Source organism: Thermothielavioides terrestris, chromosome 2 (assembly GCF_000226115.1).
Source record: "Thermothielavioides terrestris NRRL 8126 chromosome 2, complete sequence".
In the NCBI taxonomy this organism is placed as follows: Eukaryota; Fungi; Ascomycota; class Sordariomycetes; order Sordariales; family Chaetomiaceae; genus Thermothielavioides; species Thermothielavioides terrestris.
The window spans coordinates 7,416,694-7,433,797 of NC_016458.1; the positions used below are offsets into that span (position 1 = coordinate 7,416,694).

The window sequence follows — 17,104 nt, forward strand, 5'->3', positions numbered from 1 at the left end:
AGGGTTGCCATCCTTGTTGGCCCCACCAGTAGGGAGGACGCTATGCCTCTCGTGGACCTACACTGGAGGTGTAACAATGCCGATGCACGAACGGTGAAGCGACAACGCAGCGCTTTCATCCAGATTGCGCAGTCGCAGCTCCGAGCTTCAGCCAATGTCTGCATATCGGTCTCGAAGCCGGTAGTGTTGCTGCCGTGTCCCCGTCATATGTCATTCTCATCTACTTGGTAAATCTCCGCAGCCGGCCCTCTCTGCACCCGGACCCAGGACATACGCATCGACGGTGAGGCGCGCAAGATCCCCGCCCCGAGAGCAGGACTACCAGTTTGGGCCAAGACCCTCTACCCGGCCGCGGGTCAAACGCCCACTGGCTCCGTTGCTTGAGGTGGCTTGCACGCCAGCAGTGGGCGCCAGGGCTCAGGCCAGCAAGGTGACTGGTTCCGGCCGGGAGGAGTCGCATGGCCCCCGCAGCCGCACTCGCCGCACTGGTGCTGCCGTTTGGTGCTGCATTGCGAGCTCCCACCGCCTGCCCATTGGGACAAACCATTGATTCTGATCGCGTGCCTGCTCTCCTGTGCATTTATAAATGGCAAGAGCAGCCCTTGCCCGGGAGGTTGATCTCTCTTGCGGCCAACTTTTCCAAGCGTGCTTGTTCTTCCAGGTTCGTGCTTACTCCATTTCGCATCCGACCCAACCGGGGATCGCATACACAACAGGCGGAGCCACAACCGACAGGGGCGTCCTCGACAACACGACGCCGTATCGTCACCGCAAATCCATCTGATCTGGACCCCAGTCACTGAGCGTTTGGCGATCCACTTCGCACCCACAACCGGGCCACCGCCGAGACATAGCCTCTTCCTCACCCCTTTGGGCACTGGCTGTTCCATGCGGAAACTCGGTATATAATTGTCAGAGCTGCTGAGGGCTTCGTTAGTTGGCTTCCTTCTTCCACGGCAGAACGCCGTCCACCTGCTTTCCACCTTCCTTCTGGCGTCACATCCACGCTGCCACGACAAGTCTCCGTAGATACCGGTACCTGCGTACCGCCTGTCCTTCTGTGTTACTCGACTTCTCGTGTCTGCGGATCCCGCATCCAAACCTTGTTGGGCTTGTTGTGTCGGCCTCTTTTTCCTCGGACAGTCCGCGGGACACTGCGGACTTGGTTGCGGCTCGCCGCGTAATTTCTTGATTTAGAGCCTACTTCGGCCGCTGTCCCATCGATATGAGCAGTTCGCCGGTCTGCTGCTCCCCTGAACTGTTGCTTTTTGGTCGCACCGGCAACCGACGGCCTCGAACTCTGGCGCCCTGAACGGAACGAAGCACCCATTGAACCATCGATCCGAAGCCATGGCTTCCCACTCCCCAGAGTACTCGGACGACGAGTTCGACTTTGACGAGGAATACTTCTCTCGCACGTATCAGCCGCTCTCGAATCTGCCAACCCCGCCGCCCTCGTCGCGAGAATCGTTGGCCGACCAGAGCCCGCATGCCCTTCTGGAAGATGGAGGGCTGCTAGACTCGGCCCTGCTGGGTTCGTGAGAGACCGCTCCCGGGCTCGATCCGCTGTGTTTGGATTTTTTTTTCCCTGCTGACGAGCGCTCTTGCTACAGGCCCAGCTATCCACCTGGTCAATCTCGTCCCTCCTGCGGCATCTCTCGCAGTGCCGTCTGTTCCGCTTGTCCACGAGATGCTCGTCCGCTCGAATCTCTCCATGGACGCCATTGCCTTGGCCGTGTGCATCTTGGACTCGCTGAACTCCAAGTTCTCGCTAAACTGGCGGCTGCTCTGCCCTCTGGCGCAGCACGAGCCCGTAAACGAGATCACCAAGCGGCACACGATCCAAGCCAGGCCCGCGGGCACCACCCAGCTTCACATCGACTCGGTCAACCCGGAGGTGATCATCCTCGCTGCGCTCATCATCGCCTCCAAGTTCCTGGCGGACTGCCAGGAGCCGACCAACTACTACCGGTCGGCGTGGGGGCAGAATATGTGGACATGCGACCAGATCAACGTGACGGAGAGGTGCATCATGGAGAGCCTGGGCTATCGGATTCTGCCGCTGTGGGATCCGGTGCTGATCGCCGACGCCGTCAACGACATGCAACGTGCGGCAAAGCAGGCGGCACGCCGGCCGCAGCCCAGAAGTGGGGAGGCGCACAAGCGGTCCGCGAGCTCGGCCGTGGTGCTCTCGGGTCCCTGTCTCCCCTTGACGCCGGCAGAAACGCCTGTGTTGGAGGACGGCCCGACGCTTACCCCTGTGCGTGAAGCTGCGGGGGCTGGATTCGGCGGCGAAGGTCTTGTCCCGGTCGATGCCTCGATGCTGGACTCGCAACAATGCGCGAAGCGGAAGACGATCCCTGCAGCCGATTGAGAAGATTGGCTGTCTCGGATGGGCATGGAGCAATGACATCGCTTTCCGCGAATTCGGAACACACCTTTGGGTTTACGGGCGAGCTTGGAAGGGATTGGGCGGCATCGCCAGACAAAAGGGGCAGGGAATGGGAATCAAGAACAGCATGGGATACGAACACGAATATGGCAACCGGCCCTACGGCTTTTGGCTCGGCGCACTGGGGTTATTTCTCGGCAGCAACACATGGTACCGAAACGGAAACTGGGACAAGGAGCACGGCGTTCGGCGAAGCACAACAACTACATCAACACTTGGCATCATTAGCTTGTTGCTGGAGGATACTGGAGCCGGGCTGTCAGATGCCCATGTTTGAGAGACTTGGTCAAGCGAGTATAATCTAATACAGGATGCAACGGTGTCATTGCTGTTTTCCAGATGTGGTATCGCAAGTCTCATCCTCAGGTGGTTATGGAGCGCTGTCCCAGACTTGCGTTGCATACCATTGCAGGTCGGGAACGTCGATGACGAAATCTCCCTCGCCCTGCTGGGGATCGGGGGTTCGAAGGAACAGAAGCTGGAAGCTGAGTACCAAGGCCCCTCTAGTGACTTGGTACGATGCTGGACGAGCCGTCCCGTCCCGTCGAATGGTGATCTCCTGCCGCCGCACAGGCTCAAGTAGCGCGTTGCCGCCCTGTTCCTCTTCCCATCTCTCAATGATGATGACTTGCTGTTGTTGATCAAATTTAGCAAGAAGCACAATCTTCACCTCGTGCGCCGATGCTGAGAACCACCATCTCATATCAGCCCGGAGCTGAGGTAGAGTCTCGGAAGCCCCTGCTTCTATGACCAAAGTTGGCCAACTCCCGGGGCCACGACGTGCTGCAGACGGCCCACCAGCAGAATCACCTTCTCCGCCATCCCGGTTTGGCTGGCCGCTTGCGTGGAGTCTCCGAGAGCCCATTGACCGCCAGCTTCGGTCTAGACCCTGCCGAAAAAGTTGGCGATGAAAGCAAACCTCGAGCTCGCGGTGAAGAGCTTCGTGAACTGCCGATGGGATCGAGATGATAAGGATCCCGGAATCGCTATGATATCGACGGACTCGGAACTTGCGTCCTTGTTTCTCTCTTTCGTGGTCAAGTTGATCGAGATCACTCGAGGAAACATCTAAATAAACGTTAGTATGTAGGTAGCATTAATCAGAAAAGAATATAAGCAGTAAAGTACTTGTAATGGTGAGGTAGTCCGTCGAAATAGAATCGATCACCCGAAAGACATCTTCGACATGGGTGAATTTGATGGTCGGCGTTTCGCCAGCTTGCTCTGGTCCTGCGGGCGTTGGATTCATTGACGCTGGCGACGATGGCGTAGCCGACGCCAATTCAGCGCTTGTGGGAGTAGACATGATTGTTGTTCTGGCGGGAGGTGTAGGCAATGAGTGTCTCGGGTTTCTCGAGCGCAAGACTGCGAGCATGTGGCTGGTCGTGCAGGCCAGAATGGATCTCCATCTTCGGTTTGACGAAAAGTGGCAGAAACGCAACGCCACCAAAGGCGGCCAAAGTTAGCGGCCCGTCACGCTCGGGCTTGATCTTGTCGGATTTGGAGCTGTTGAGAGTTGGAGCTGGCTGAGACGCCTGAAGAACAGCGGCAGAAAGGCTTGACGGGAACGAGTTGGTGGGTTGGTTGGGGGATGGTTTTCCAACTCCCAAAGCCCAGTGCGAGTGCCCTCAAATACCTAGGTAGGTACCCACTTACGGCCCACTGCACCTTCCCACATGCCCGAGCTCTGGAGGGCAAGCAGTGAACTTACTGTGGGAAGCACTTCCCACAAGGCATCTCAGGCATCATTACCAGGGCAGGGGCATCCGTTACAGCCCCACAGCCCAGAGTGGCGCAGACATGGTACTGTACTTATGCAAGATAGACGGTAGACGTTAAAGAGGTCCCGCCAAGACTAATTTCGGCCAATTGTCGGCTATGTTTTTACAACGTTTTTACGTAACCCCGATCACCAAGGCGTTTGCTCTATCGCTAAGGGTTAGTTCGCCGAGGGTACGGGGGGCGGCGCTAGCCCCCCGCTAGTTAGGGTTTAGGTTAAGGTTAGGATACAGGTTATAGTTAGGGTATAGGTTATCCTCGTTTTCTTTTTTTTCGATTTGGTTGAGTTTTCATAGAGTTGTTGCGACGAGTCTTTGCGATTGTTGTTGTTGATGTTGTTCGAAGTCGTCGTGGCCTGCTCACCCCTTGGCGATTTGTAATTACTTGTACGCGGTAAAATCCGAAATTAGTCTTGGCGGGACCTCTTTAACAACGACCAGATAGACACAGAGGTGGAGATCCCACCATCATCGTCATCCTCAAATCAATCAATCCATCATTCGCATCCTACGCGTTGCGTAGCATTGAGCCACACTTACTGCGTAGGATTCCCATTGTCATCATTTGTCGTCATTGCGCGCCTCAGCCGTGCAGCTCTCCCGCCTAGCCTCGTAGCCAGGCCTGCAACGCGCTTATTCATTGCGTGCTGCTTCGAGGATCAGCCCCTAAGACAAAAGAGACGATAAGCGTATAGAAGAACTGATCAGGTTTTTAATATTATTATTATTATTATTATTATTATTATTATTTACTATATTCAATTTTTTATGAGCGGGTCAATGAATCCTCCTCCCTCGATCGCTGGCTACAGGTGCAGGATGCCTCCCTGTTGGCGAGCAAGGCCCAACTAACTCGCATTTTGTTCTCTCTTTTTTTCCGCTGTGTGTTCTTCGCTCCTTTGGGCACCGAAGCCGTGAACCGGAGCTTTGCGTGGCGGGTGCTGGGTACATCGAGGGTGAGCTTCTGGGTTGATTTGGCAACCACTAGATGGCCATCCGAGGGTATATCCGCCCAAAACCAGTTGCTGTAGTCGCATCTTGGCCGTCCTCCGCCTCTTAAAATCGTACAACCTCTCCTATTCCAGATCATAACCCCCGTTTCTGAAACATCCTCTCCAGCCCATCCTTCCTTCCCACCCTCCCGTCACCTATCCGGCCTGGTCTTGTCCCCCGCCTCCCTCCTCTCACCGCCGGTAAACCCCAACCACTCCCCTAAGATCCCCCCAGGCTTCGGCACCGGACACTCCCTCGCACGCCGCCCCCGCCGCGTCGCCCTCTCATCCTCTCCGCCAGAAGAAGAAGAAGAAGTCCTCCCCGGCTGGAACTCCACAACCGCCACGCCCTCCTCGCCGGCGCCCGCCCCATCGTCCAACCCGCGCCTCGTCGTCCTCCTCCTCATCCTCCGCGGCGGCGGCGGCGGCGGCGCATCCCGGTCCGCGCCCACTCCCGCTGCCGACGCCCCAGCAGCAGAAGAAGACATCCCGCCGCCGCCGTCGTCGGCAAACGCCCGCCGCGGCGCGGGACACGGCAGCACGTGCGGCAGCGCGACGACGACGAAGCTCGCGAGCAGGGTGGTCGCGAACAGCGACGAGGTCATGCGCGACCGCGGGTGCAGGTGCGGCGTCGGCATGGCTGGCTGGCTCTCGGGCCGCCTGGATCACCACGGTCGAGTTGGGGATTCACGGGTTGCGAAGAGGATCGGGTCGGGTCGGGAGAACCACTTTTTTGTTTTGGAGAGTGGGACGGGAGAAGGGGGGGACGGGCTAGGTGAGAGGGTGAGAACTGGCGTTCCAGGTTGTGGTCGGTCGGTCGGTAGTGGCGTGGTGGATCGAGAAACCAGGCAAGCTGCGAGAATTGATCAGTAACTTGCGCCTGCATACACCGGGAACAATGCGGAAGGGATCAATTGGGTGGGTGGAACATACCAATGCTCCGGCAAAGCATGCATTAAACCATGGCAACCATGTGCTCGGCCTTGAACGAGGTCGCCGTCGTGTTCGTGGTTGGCAGGGAGCTCGGGGTAGGTGGTGTGAATACTCTCATCTGTACCCGAGGTAGGAGCATCTGCAAAAGATGCTTAACACAGTGCGCGCATAGTGTAATTCCTGTCCAGTGTACTGTGCTTGGGGAGACTCCAGCGGAGGAATCGGAGCCTCCCGGATGTGTGTTGGAGTCTCCACAGCGAGTCTCCACAATGCCGTGGCTGTCCATCATCGGCATCGGCGGCTCGCGCTTCGCGTTCTCCACTGACAACGCAACCGTACTGAAAGGCTACGAGGTATGGGAAAGCGGGAGGCGGCGGGCGTATTGAGAAGAGAGCTGCGAGGAATCCTTGGCTACTGAAGCTATCATCTACAAAACATCTTGGTGACCACCCACGCGTCCTCCGATGTTTCGGTCTTGGTCTCCAGGAGATCCATTCTGGCATCCACTCGCCGCGCCTGGCGCTCACACCGCTGGGCAACGTGCGGCAATTTATTCGGGCGATTACGGCGCTTCCCGAAGCCGTGTGTCTGCAGATGGCCTGGGATGTTGCCGCCGGTCTGGAATAGTTACGTGCATGCGCGGGGCGTGGTGCAGCTCGGATCTGAGCTGCCTGCCGGGTTGTGTTGAGACGAAACACACTCACGATGAGAGGAGGTAAGTAGTTGCAACCACTGGGATGAATCTAGAACATACTATTATACACATATGTATACATACATACAGCGTTCAAAACATACACAATCTATCTAACCAAACATCAACCCAACGAAAAACAAATACATATACCACCCGTACGCCACCGCCCACTAAACGTATCACAAACATCATCATCATGATCCAGCGGCGCGAGCCGTTACGGTCTAGTACGACAGATACAAATCCTTTAGTCTAGCTAAAAAGCGAGCATCGGTGATGACCCATGCCACACATATTTTCCGTTCCGTATATATGAGAAAAAGATCAGACAACAGCATGGGAAAATCGGCAAGCACAAGAACGGTTTGCAAAACTGAATATCTCACGACATGACCAGCGCAAGCAGAGCCATGCGACAGTAGAGACCATATCTCATCTGCAACACGCCTGTCAGCAACAACCAGGCCACTTCATCTGGCAGACACCACTCACTCATCCCCCTCACCCCGTCAGGGGAGAGAGAGATGGAGGGGAGGGAAAAGGGGGGCGGGGGGAAGGGGGGTTAAAGCGGGGAACGAGAACTCACCTGTCTGAAATAGGCGGCGCGCTGGTCAAAATCGACCTCCTCGGCGACCTCCTCGTTGCGCGGCAGCGGGTGCAGCACGATCATGGAGCTCTTGGCGTGCTTGAGGGTGCCGTAGTCGACGCGGTACGCGTGCTTGACGGCCTCGTAGGCGGCGAGGGAGGGGAAGCGCTCGCGCTGGATGCGCGTGCAGTACAGCACGTCGGTGCGGCCGAGGATGGCGGGCGTCAGCGTCTCCGACTCGCCGATGAGCTGGCCGGCGTCGACGAGCTGCTGGCGCACCGAGGCGGGAAGCGCGAGCGCCTGCGGCGCCACCAGCTGCACCTTGACCTGGTAGTGACGCAGCAGCGCCACGAGCGAGTGCACCGGCCGCCCGTACAGCAGGTCGCCCACGAAGGTGATGGTCAGGCCCTGCATCGTTCCGAGCTCCTCGCGGATCGTGAAGAGGTCGAGGAAGGCCTGCGTCGGGTGCTCCTTGCTGCCGTTGCCGCCGTTGATGACGGGGACGGGGCTGTACTTCTTGGCGATGTCGACGCACTTCTCGTCCGGGTGGCGGAGCACCACCGCGTCGCCGTAGCAGGCGAGCGTCCGCAGCGTGTCCTGGAGCGTCTCGCCCTTCTGGACGGACGAGGTCGATGTCGTGACGGCGATGGTCCTGCCGCCTAGGCGCTGCATGGCCGCATCAAACGAGGCCGAAGTCCTGGTCGACGGCTCGTAGAACAGGGTGCACAGCACGCGGCCCTTGAGGATGTCGAGGACACCCTCCCTCTGGACGCCGAGGCGCATCTCCTGCGCAATGTTGAAGAGCAGGTGCAGGTCCGCACGCGTGTACTGCGTGACGGACAGCACGTGAGACTTCTTGAAGGAGGACGGCGCAGAAAGCATCTCCTGCAGCGGTGAGATGGTTGGCTGCGTGGTCAACGGAAGAGTGACATCCTCCACGACAGGCACCCGAGCCGCGGCGGCAAGGGCCGCTGCGGCGCTCTCAGCGGCCTTCGACCTGCCAGACACCGACCGAACGCCGGCCAGGCTCTGGCGACGCTCATCCACCACCGGCGACATGGGGTGGTGGATGGGTCGGACTGCCGGCGACGTCATGGCAACCGTCGGAGGCGCTGCCCCGTGCGTGGACATGTCGTTGCCCCTGGGCGGAACCGCGAGCATGGAGCCATCGAGGCAGACGACCTGGTCCTGGAAGGTTACCCGCTGAACCGCGGCCTTCATGACCTTGCCCGCAAAAGGCGACCAAGCGTCGGCGACCTTCAGCGTGTATGGGCGGTCAATCTCCGCCTCGAGGTACGCACCGACCTGGTCATGCAGCTCGAAGATCTCCCTCGGGTTGTCGTGCAGACGGGTCTTGACATCCTCAATCGTCAGCTTGCCGTCGGCGACCGAAGTGAGGAGGAGCGGCAGGGCATCGGCAATGCCAACGGCCACACCGGTCGGCTGCTTCAGGAAGTGGGCGAGCTGGTAGGGCAGGCTGCCGATGGAGAAGACATCGATCGTCTCCAGGTGCTCCCACAGGGCGGCCTGGTCCTCGGCCGTCGGTAGGAACTGGCAGCCGGGGTAGTCCTTCTGCGACAGGTACAGCGAGTAGATGCAGACATCGCAGGTAACCTTCATCCCCTTCTGCTTGCCCAGTGCGATGAGTTTGATGTCCTCCTTGATCGTCACCGCCGTGACGTGGATCCGGCGGTTGTGCAGGCTGGCAAGCAGGAGGATCGAGGCCAGGTCCGTGGTCCTCGCGTCCGTAATGATGGGCTTGTGCGTTGGCCAAGCCTCGAAGTGCGCCTGCACGGCAGCGACCTTGCTGATGTTGTCCGAGAGGTGATTGAACGGGATGAACAGCGATCCGACCTCGCCGGCGGCATGGCTGATCTGGTGGGCGTTGTCCGAGGTGGCCGTGATGGATAGGTTGAAGTCGCAATACGCGCCTCGCTTGCCGTTCTGCTGGGCGATCTTGAGCGACTTCACATCCGAGATGGAGCCGTCCTTGGCAACCGGCATGACGCGGATCATGCTGAAGCCGCTAGCGGCTGAAGCCTTGGTCACGCGCTCGAGATCGTCGCTATCTCTGGAGACGAGACCGGGCACGAACGCGGCAATATTGACCAAGCCTGGCAGCTGGATCGCGCGGTGGCTCGTCTGGTAATCGCGCAAGCCGACGTCGAGCTCGAAGTGCCTGGCAAGGGCTTCCACCAGAATCTTGGCGTTCTTGACGTTGGTGACGAGAGGGATCTGGTAATCGACGGCCATGCGGCGAGTCCGGTAACCCTTGCTCACGTAGTTGGCCGGGCGCCTGTACTTGTTGTTGGAGGGCAGGTTGATATACAGGTCGATCATGTTATTGGCCAGGTGCTGCGTGAGCGAGTACTCGGACTTCTGGTCATCCTCTTCCTTGCCGAGCACCTCGAGGTACTGCACCTGCACGCCGTGGCTGCCGAGGAAGTCGGCGGTTCCGGCCGTCGCGAAGAGCTTGTAGCCCATCTCCTGCAGCTTCTTGACCGAGGGCAGCATCTCCTCCTTGTCCTTGTAGGAGCCGATGGAGAGCAGGATGTTGTTCTTGGGAATCTTGAAGCCCGTCGACAGCAGAGCCTTGAGGTACGCCTCGTACTTGTCGGCGCCGAACGAAGCGACCTCGCCCGTCGACGCCATCTCGACGCCGAGTACGGGGTCGGCGCCAGACAGACGCGCGAAGCTGAACTGGGGCACTTTGACGCCGACGGCGTTGGTAGGGCGGTCGATCTTCGGATATTCCTCGAAAGGAATGTTCATGATCGCCTTGGTAGCCATCTCGATCAGGTCCACACCCATGACCTTGGAAACGAACGGGAAGGATCGCGAGGCGCGCACATTGCACTCGATCACCTTGATGTCGTTGTCCTTGGCGATGAACTGGATGTTGAAGGGACCGGTGACGTTAAGCGCGTCGCCGATCTTGCGGGTCGCGTCCTCGATGCGCTGGATGGTCGTCTGCTCCAAGTCCTGCGGTGGCAAGATGAGCGTGGCATCACCCGAGTGGACACCGGCGTTCTCGACGTGCTCCGAAATGAAGTGGCACACGACCTTGCCGTCCTTGGCCACGGCGTCCATCTCAATCTCCTTGGCATTCTCGATGTACTTGGTAATGACGACGGGATGCTCGGGAGACACGTCGGCGGCTTGTTGCAGGTAACTCTGCAGGTCGCCCTCCGAGTAGACCGTGTTCATGGCGGCACCCGACAGCACGTACGACGGCCGCACCAGCACGGGATACGAGACCTTCTGGCAGAAGGCCCTGGCGTCCTCGAAGCTCGTTAGCTCCTTCCAGGTCGGCTGGTCAACGCCAATCCGATCCAACATGCGCGAGAACTTGTACCGGTTCTCGGCCGTGTCGATCATCTCGGGCGAAGTGCCCAGAACGCGAACGCCAGCACGCAGCAGCGGAAGAGCGATGTTGTTGGGCGTCTGTCCGCCCATGGCTCCCAGGACTCCGCTAGAAGACTCAGCCTCGTAGATGTCCAGCACCGTCTCGAGGTCGAGGTTGTCGAAGTAGAGCTTGTCGGCTTCGTCGTAATCGGTGCTCACGGTCTCGGGGTTTACCTGAAAGAGAGACGTGGTTAGCAATCTCTTGTGTCCAAAAAATCTTATGCCAGAACGAGAGATGTTGCTCGAAAAGAGGAACGGTGACGTGGCACACGTACATTCACCATGATGGTCTTGTGGCCGGTCTCGCGAAGCGTGCGGATCGCCCGGACGGAGCACCAGTCGAACTCGACGGAGGAGCCGATGCGGTACACGCCGGAGCCGAGCACCATGACGCCGTGGTCGTCGAAGGAGACGTCGTGCTCACTGGCGTTGTAGGTGAGGTACAGGTAGTTGGTGTAAGCGGGGAACTCGGCGGCGACGGTGTCGACCTGCTTCACGAAGGGGGTGATGCCGGCTTCGAGACGCATGCCGCGCACGGCGAGCTCGGTAGAGCCCCAGAACTTGGCGATCTGGCGGTCGCAGAACCCGAGCTGCTTGGCGTGGAGGAGCATGCCAGGCCGCAGGGCGCCGCCGGCGGCCTTGAGCTCCTTCATCTTCTCGGCGAAATCGTTCAGGCCCTTCAACCGGTCGAGGAACCACTTGTCGATTTTGGTCAGATCCCAGATCCGCTCGACCGAATAGCCAGCGGCCATGGCGTTGGCAATGGCAAAAAGGCGCTGGTCCGACGGGGTCTGGAGCTCGTCGTCGATTGACATTAGAGCCGGTGTCTCGTTGAAGCCGAGGTTGCGGTAGTCGATGGCCCGGATGGCCTTCTGAATCGCCTCCTCGAAGGTCCTGCCAATGCTCATAACCTCGCCGACGCTCTTCATGGAAGACCCAAGCTGGGTGGAGACGCGGGTGAACTTCTTCAGGTCCCAGCGGGGCATCTTGACGACGACGTAGTCGAGCGAGGGCTCGAAGCAGGCGCACGTCACCTTGGTGACGGAGTTCTTGATCTCCTTCAGGGGAATTCCGAGACCGAGCTTGGCAGCGATGAATGCGAGAGGGTAGCCGGTGGCCTTGGAGGCCAAGGCGGAGGACCGGGACAGTCTGGCGTTGACCTCGATGATGCAGTACTCCTTCGAGAAGGGGTTCAGGGCGTACTGGATGTTGCACTCGCCGACGACGCCCAAGTGGCGGATGACGTTGACGGCCGTGGTACGGAGCATGTTGTAGTCCTCGTCCGAGAGCGTCTGGGAGGGGGCGACGACGATCGAATCGCCAGTGTGGATGCCGAGGGGATCGAAATTCTCCATGTTGCACACGGTGATGCAGTTGTCCTGGCAATCCCTGACCACCTCGTACTCGATCTCTTTCCAGCCCTTCATGCTGCGCTCGATCAGAACCTGGGGGCTGGCGGCAAAGGCCTTGTTGCACAGATCTAGCAGCTCGGCTTCGTTGTTGGCGAAGCCGCTGCCGAGACCACCAAGGGCATACGCGGCACGAACGATGACGGGGAAGCCGATGTCCTTCACGACCCGCAGGGCCTCGTCAACGTTGCAGGCCGAGGCCGACTTAGCGCACTTTTCGCCTATCGAGTCCATGCTGCGAGCGAAGAGCTCGCGGTCCTCGGTGGTGATGATGGTGTCGATCGGCGTGCCGAGGACCTTGACACCGAGTTTCTCAAATTCGTCCCTGAGCTGGATGCCCACCTGCAGGGCGGTCTGGCCGCCAAAGGTGCAGTAGATGGCATCCGGCTTTTCGTAGACGATGACTTTGCGCACGAACTCGGCGTTGACGGGGAGGAAGTAAACCTTGTCGGCGAGGCCCTTGGAGGTCTGGATGGTGGCGATGTTGGGGTTGATGAGGACGGTGTAGATGCCCTCTTCCTTCAGCGCCTTGATCGCCTGACTGCCGGAGTAGTCGAACTCGCCGGCCTGGCCAATGCTGAGACCACCGCTGCCGAGAACGAGGACCTTCTTGACGGAAACGCGGGGGTGCAGCCGGTTGTTCTCCTCGACGGTGCCGCCGGGGAACTGGACGGCTTTCTGCAGCAGGGTGCTGTCAGCAGCGCACCCCAAGACGGTCTGGATGAAGACGTCAAAGAGGAACTCGGTGTCTCGCGGGCCGGGGGTGCTCTCCGGGTGGAACTGGACGCTGAAGTGCGGCCGATCGACGTGCATGATACCCTCGTTGCTGCCGTCGTTGGCGTTGACGAACAGCTCCTGCCACCCGGTGGGCAGGGTGGCGGCGTCGACGGCGTAGCCGTGGTTCTGAGAAGTGATGTGACACTTGCCCGTCACCATGCTGGTGCACGGGATGTTGTGGCCACGGTTACCGAATTTGAGCTTGATGGTCTGGGCTCCCGCGGCGCGAGCGAGCAGCTGGTGGCCTAGGCAGATGCCGAAGATCGGCGTCCGGTTCTCCGACAGGGCTGCGGCGACACGGTTGACCGTCGTCTCCACGATGGCCGGGTCGCCGGGCCCGTTGGAGATGAACAAGCCGTCGTAGGTCTCGGCGCGGAAGTCGTAGTCCCAGGGGCAGACCAGGACTTCGACGCCGCGCTTGAGGAAGCACCTCAGCTGGTTGTATTTCATACCAACGTCGAGACATAGAATGCGGAGCGGGCGTCCCGATGGGTGCTTCAGGGCGGAGGCCTGGGGCGGCCGGTACAGCTTCGGCGCCTTGATGGAAACTGGGCAGGGTAGTCAGCACAACCACCAGGCCCAGGTTTTTCCACCACATCCTACTGTGACTCACCCTCTGCTACAAGGTTCTTCTCGTTGGGGTTGACCCAGTCGATCGACTCGAAGAATGGCCTCCAGTCGCCCATCTTGCCAGGCAGCGCCAAACCCTCAGCGTCGCCATTGACACCGTCGACCAGGTCCTGTTTCTCCAGTAGCATGCGGCCAAGCATGCTGCCTTTCTCGCTGATGCGCTTCGTCAGTGCGCGGGTGTCGACGCCATACATGGCTGGGATGCCCTGCTCCTTCAGCCATGTTCCGAGGGACGAAGTGGCGAGGAAGTGTGAGTAGTCCTCGCCCGCGTAGGTGGCCGTCACGAGGCCGGCGATGTGGATTTGCGACGACTCGAAGTGGGCGGGCAGGTCGCCGAGGAGCTCATCGAGCGCGTCCCTTGGCGGGACGCCGTAGTTGCCGACGAGCGGGAAGGTGATGACGAGGATCTGGCCGCGATATGAGGGGTCGGTGATGGCCTCCGGGTACCCCACCATGCCGGTCTGGAAGACTAGCTCGCCAGCGATGCTCTTGGGCGCGCCGAAGCTGTAACCCTGGTAGGCCGAGCCGTCCTCGAGCTCAAGGGTGACCAGCCCCTGGGACTCGGCGTGGGCGACGCGCGCCGTGGCCGGCCGGTAGAGCGCAGCCGCCGCAACAGTCATTGCGGCCGGAATTGAACGAAATTAGGAAGAAGAGGGCCGGCAAAGATGGAGGGAGAATGCGGCTGAGAACTGCGTGGCTCTCGTTTGCAGCCACAAATTAGCAATTGCACGTCGCGTGAGAGATGCGAGTGCGCGAGGCGGGGGTCGTGGAAGGGGTGTGACGAGCGAGCGTGGAGCTCCGGGTCGGCTTGGTGATGCCAGCAGAAGAGAGAGCGAGATCAATCTTCACCACTCATAAACCGTCATGATCCAGCCTCTCCAGCACTTCTTCTGCATGGACAAAGAGACAAAAAAGCAGAGCGAAGGGGGTGGCGAGTAAGTTGGCCGTGACACCAAATTTGTATCGACTTCGGAGGTTGCCCCGCCACAGGCAGAATGGGCTCCTCACCAAAACTTTTTCCAGGGTGTGGGAATTGAGCGTTGAACAGCTTGGCTGTGAGTTACCGAGTCCGTCAAGTTTTTCTGCCACCGGCCAATCAGCGCGCCGGGGCAGCTGTGGGCGGAGACGCTCGCGTGGGGCTCTCGGCCGTGGCAGGCAGGGTTCTGCTGCAGCACACTTCGATTCTGTGACCGCCTCTGAGATCGGATTTTTCACCTGAGATCGCCCACTCCTCGCACCTTTGGTGCGCCGTCAATCCCCCATGGCTCACCCAACTTTTGCGGACGGTGGTCTCTTGGAAAAAGGAGTCTCTTCCGCATCCGATGAATCCAAACACGCCTGTTGTCGAGTCTGGAAATAAATAAACAAATGGAAAGACTCATGCCTTCCCCTTGCGATCCACCCAGGGGTCGAACCTGGAACCTCCTGATTACACCTTCGTAGTCAGACGCTCTGCCATTGAGCCAGCGGACCCGCCATTCAGCTTTGTTGGAAAACGCAGAGATATCCGGGGCTTAAAGAAGCTTGTTTCGACGACAGCGTCGCGTTCGGAGTGGGTCTGACTGAGGCATGGGTAGGATCAGATGGTGGCCCGTGATTCGAGGTGGGGCTGAGACGCACGGCCCACCACCTAGATATACTCGTGGCACCAACCTGCCCCGCGGTTCGAGGCTGCGGTCGAGATAAGTGGGGCGGTGGGGGGGTGCCACGAGTACTAGCAGCGAGTCTCTCATGCCGCTGAGAATCCGAATCGGCTTCTGGGCATTGTGGAGCCCGGCGGTGCGGTGCGGCGCCGGCCCTGCGGTGCCGGCCCGACCGGACTGGGTCTGGCGCTCACTCCGGTTGCTCTGTCTACTGCCGATGTTCGTGAACTCGCGGCTGCTCGAAGCAGACACGAAATCCACCTCTGAGCGCCCCCTTGCGGCGGGTCAGAGGTACTGCAGCTACTCTACTCGCGTCCGGGTAGATTGACAGATAAAGTTAGGGCCCACGCTGTCGCGCTGGGAACTCGGCCTGTCATCGGCTTCCAACCTTCCTTCATCAGGTGTTGAGTACGGCACCTATGTAGTATTAGCATCCGCACTCAACAGTTCGAATTTCACGGCAGAAGTCGTGCAAGAGTAGGTTGTATGTCCGCCTTGGAGATGCGCGCTGATGTCCTCTTTCACCTACTCCCTCCTGCGAGATTGTTCCTAGGCGGTTACCGAAGTTGCAGTTACCTAAGGGAGCACCGCTTCGTCGCCCGCCGCGGGATTGGAGCCGACGAAGAGACGCTACGCTAGTCAGTGGCACACCTGGGCGACGTGGGGGTGAGCTACACACCTGCTGACCGCCGAAGTATGACTCGGACAGGGAATCAGCCATCTCCCTCACAGTGTCGCGCTTTCCTGTGCCGAGCGCTATGGTCTTGTGTCCTGCGTACCTCAAGTAGGTACCTCCCATAGCGCGCCACGGGGGGTTGTCGACATGGTCTCCACTACCATCTTGGAGCACGAACTAGATTATATAGTCGTAGGAGGATGTCCAATTTTCTAAGATCATCACTATGAAAGTCGCCTAAACGAAATTCTCTTACCTCTTAGAGCACGATATACTTGAGAGAATATCTCTCAACGTAAGAGAACATCTTTAAGAGAAGGGATCATTTTTAAGAGAAAATATTTTAGGTTGAAGGTTATTTACGGAAGGAGGGATCAACGTACGTTCTTCTTTAAGGGGAAATATTTCGATCTGTCGGACGGTCCCTAGCTAAGGAGACAAGGAGACAGGCCCTTGGACTATTTCAGCAACTGCTCGCTATAGGCTAGATCTTAAAGAGGTCCTGAAAAGACTAATTTCGGCCAATTGTCGGCAATATTTTTACAACGTCAATACCCCGCCAAGACCACTATAGGATTTACACTATCGCCAAGGGTTAGTTCGCTAAAGGTATAGAGGGTAGCGCTAGCCCCCCACTGGTTAGGGTTCGGGTTATAGTTAGGGTATAGGTCAAGGTTAGGGTATAGGTTAACTTCGTTTTTTTTTTTTTTTTTTTTTTTCGATTTGGTTAAGGTTTCGCAAAGTTGTTGCTACAAGTCTTTACAATTCTTCGTTGTTGATATTGCTCAAAGTCGTAGCGACCCTGCTCCCTTCGTAGCCATTTGTAAATACTTGTAAGCAGTAGGTTCTAAAATTAGTCTTAGCAGGATCTCTTTAAGAATAACCCAGGTTGTGGTTATAAAGGTCCCGCCAAGACTAATTTCAGAGGTTGCTGCTTATAAGTATTTACAATTGCCATAGGGTAAGCGGGGCCGCGACGACTTAAAGTAACATCGACAATAGTAACATTGACAATGTACAATCGCAAAGACTTATAGCAACAACTTTACTAAACCTTAACCAAATCAAAAAAAAAAGAAAACGAAGTTAACCCGTACCCTAACCTTGATCCTTACTCTAACCTTAA

The 17,104-nt window shown here is 58.3% G+C and overlaps 5 protein-coding genes and 1 non-coding gene across 6 annotated transcripts; 2 read left to right on the forward strand and 4 right to left on the reverse strand.

Annotated features, from left to right (window-relative positions):
- Positions 1 to 1,120: 1,120 nt before the first annotated feature.
- THITE_2115452 (uncharacterized protein) lies at positions 1,121 to 2,598 on the forward strand. Its single transcript, XM_003653191.1, has 2 exons — positions 1,121 to 1,534; positions 1,614 to 2,598. The coding sequence occupies exons 1-2, from the start codon at positions 1,351 to 1,353 to the stop codon at positions 2,372 to 2,374; spliced, it is 945 nt and encodes a 314-aa protein (XP_003653239.1). The 5' UTR covers positions 1,121 to 1,350; the 3' UTR covers positions 2,375 to 2,598.
- On the reverse strand, positions 2,599 to 3,935 carry THITE_2115455 (uncharacterized protein). The gene is made up of 2 exons (XM_003653192.1): positions 3,581 to 3,935; positions 2,599 to 3,520 (listed from the first exon to the last, which is right to left on the reverse strand). Exons 1-2 carry the CDS (start codon positions 3,756 to 3,758, stop codon positions 2,823 to 2,825), a joined length of 876 nt encoding a protein of 291 aa, XP_003653240.1. The 5' UTR covers positions 3,759 to 3,935; the 3' UTR covers positions 2,599 to 2,822.
- Positions 3,936 to 5,277: 1,342 nt separating this feature from the next.
- THITE_2115456 (uncharacterized protein) lies at positions 5,278 to 6,022 on the reverse strand (the record flags this gene model as incomplete). Its single annotated transcript, XM_003653193.1, has 1 exon — positions 5,278 to 6,022. A coding segment is annotated over exon 1 (482 nt), but the record flags the coding sequence as incomplete, so codon positions are not given.
- A 402-nt stretch (positions 6,023 to 6,424) lies between these two features.
- THITE_2088386 (uncharacterized protein) lies at positions 6,425 to 6,782 on the forward strand (the record flags this gene model as incomplete). Its single annotated transcript, XM_003653194.1, has 2 exons — positions 6,425 to 6,508; positions 6,642 to 6,782. 2 exons carry the CDS (start codon positions 6,425 to 6,427, stop codon positions 6,780 to 6,782), a joined length of 225 nt encoding a protein of 74 aa, XP_003653242.1.
- A 272-nt stretch (positions 6,783 to 7,054) lies between these two features.
- Positions 7,055 to 14,648, reverse strand: THITE_2115457 (uncharacterized protein). The gene is made up of 4 exons (XM_003653195.1): positions 13,643 to 14,648; positions 11,119 to 13,577; positions 7,439 to 11,017; positions 7,055 to 7,288 (listed from the first exon to the last, which is right to left on the reverse strand). Exons 1-4 carry the CDS (start codon positions 14,277 to 14,279, stop codon positions 7,235 to 7,237), a joined length of 6,729 nt encoding a protein of 2,242 aa, XP_003653243.1. The 5' UTR covers positions 14,280 to 14,648; the 3' UTR covers positions 7,055 to 7,234.
- A 405-nt stretch (positions 14,649 to 15,053) lies between these two features.
- THITE_t66 lies at positions 15,054 to 15,132 on the reverse strand. Its single transcript has one exon. It is a non-coding gene; the product is annotated as a tRNA-Arg (tRNA).
- Positions 15,133 to 17,104: the final 1,972 nt, after the last annotated feature.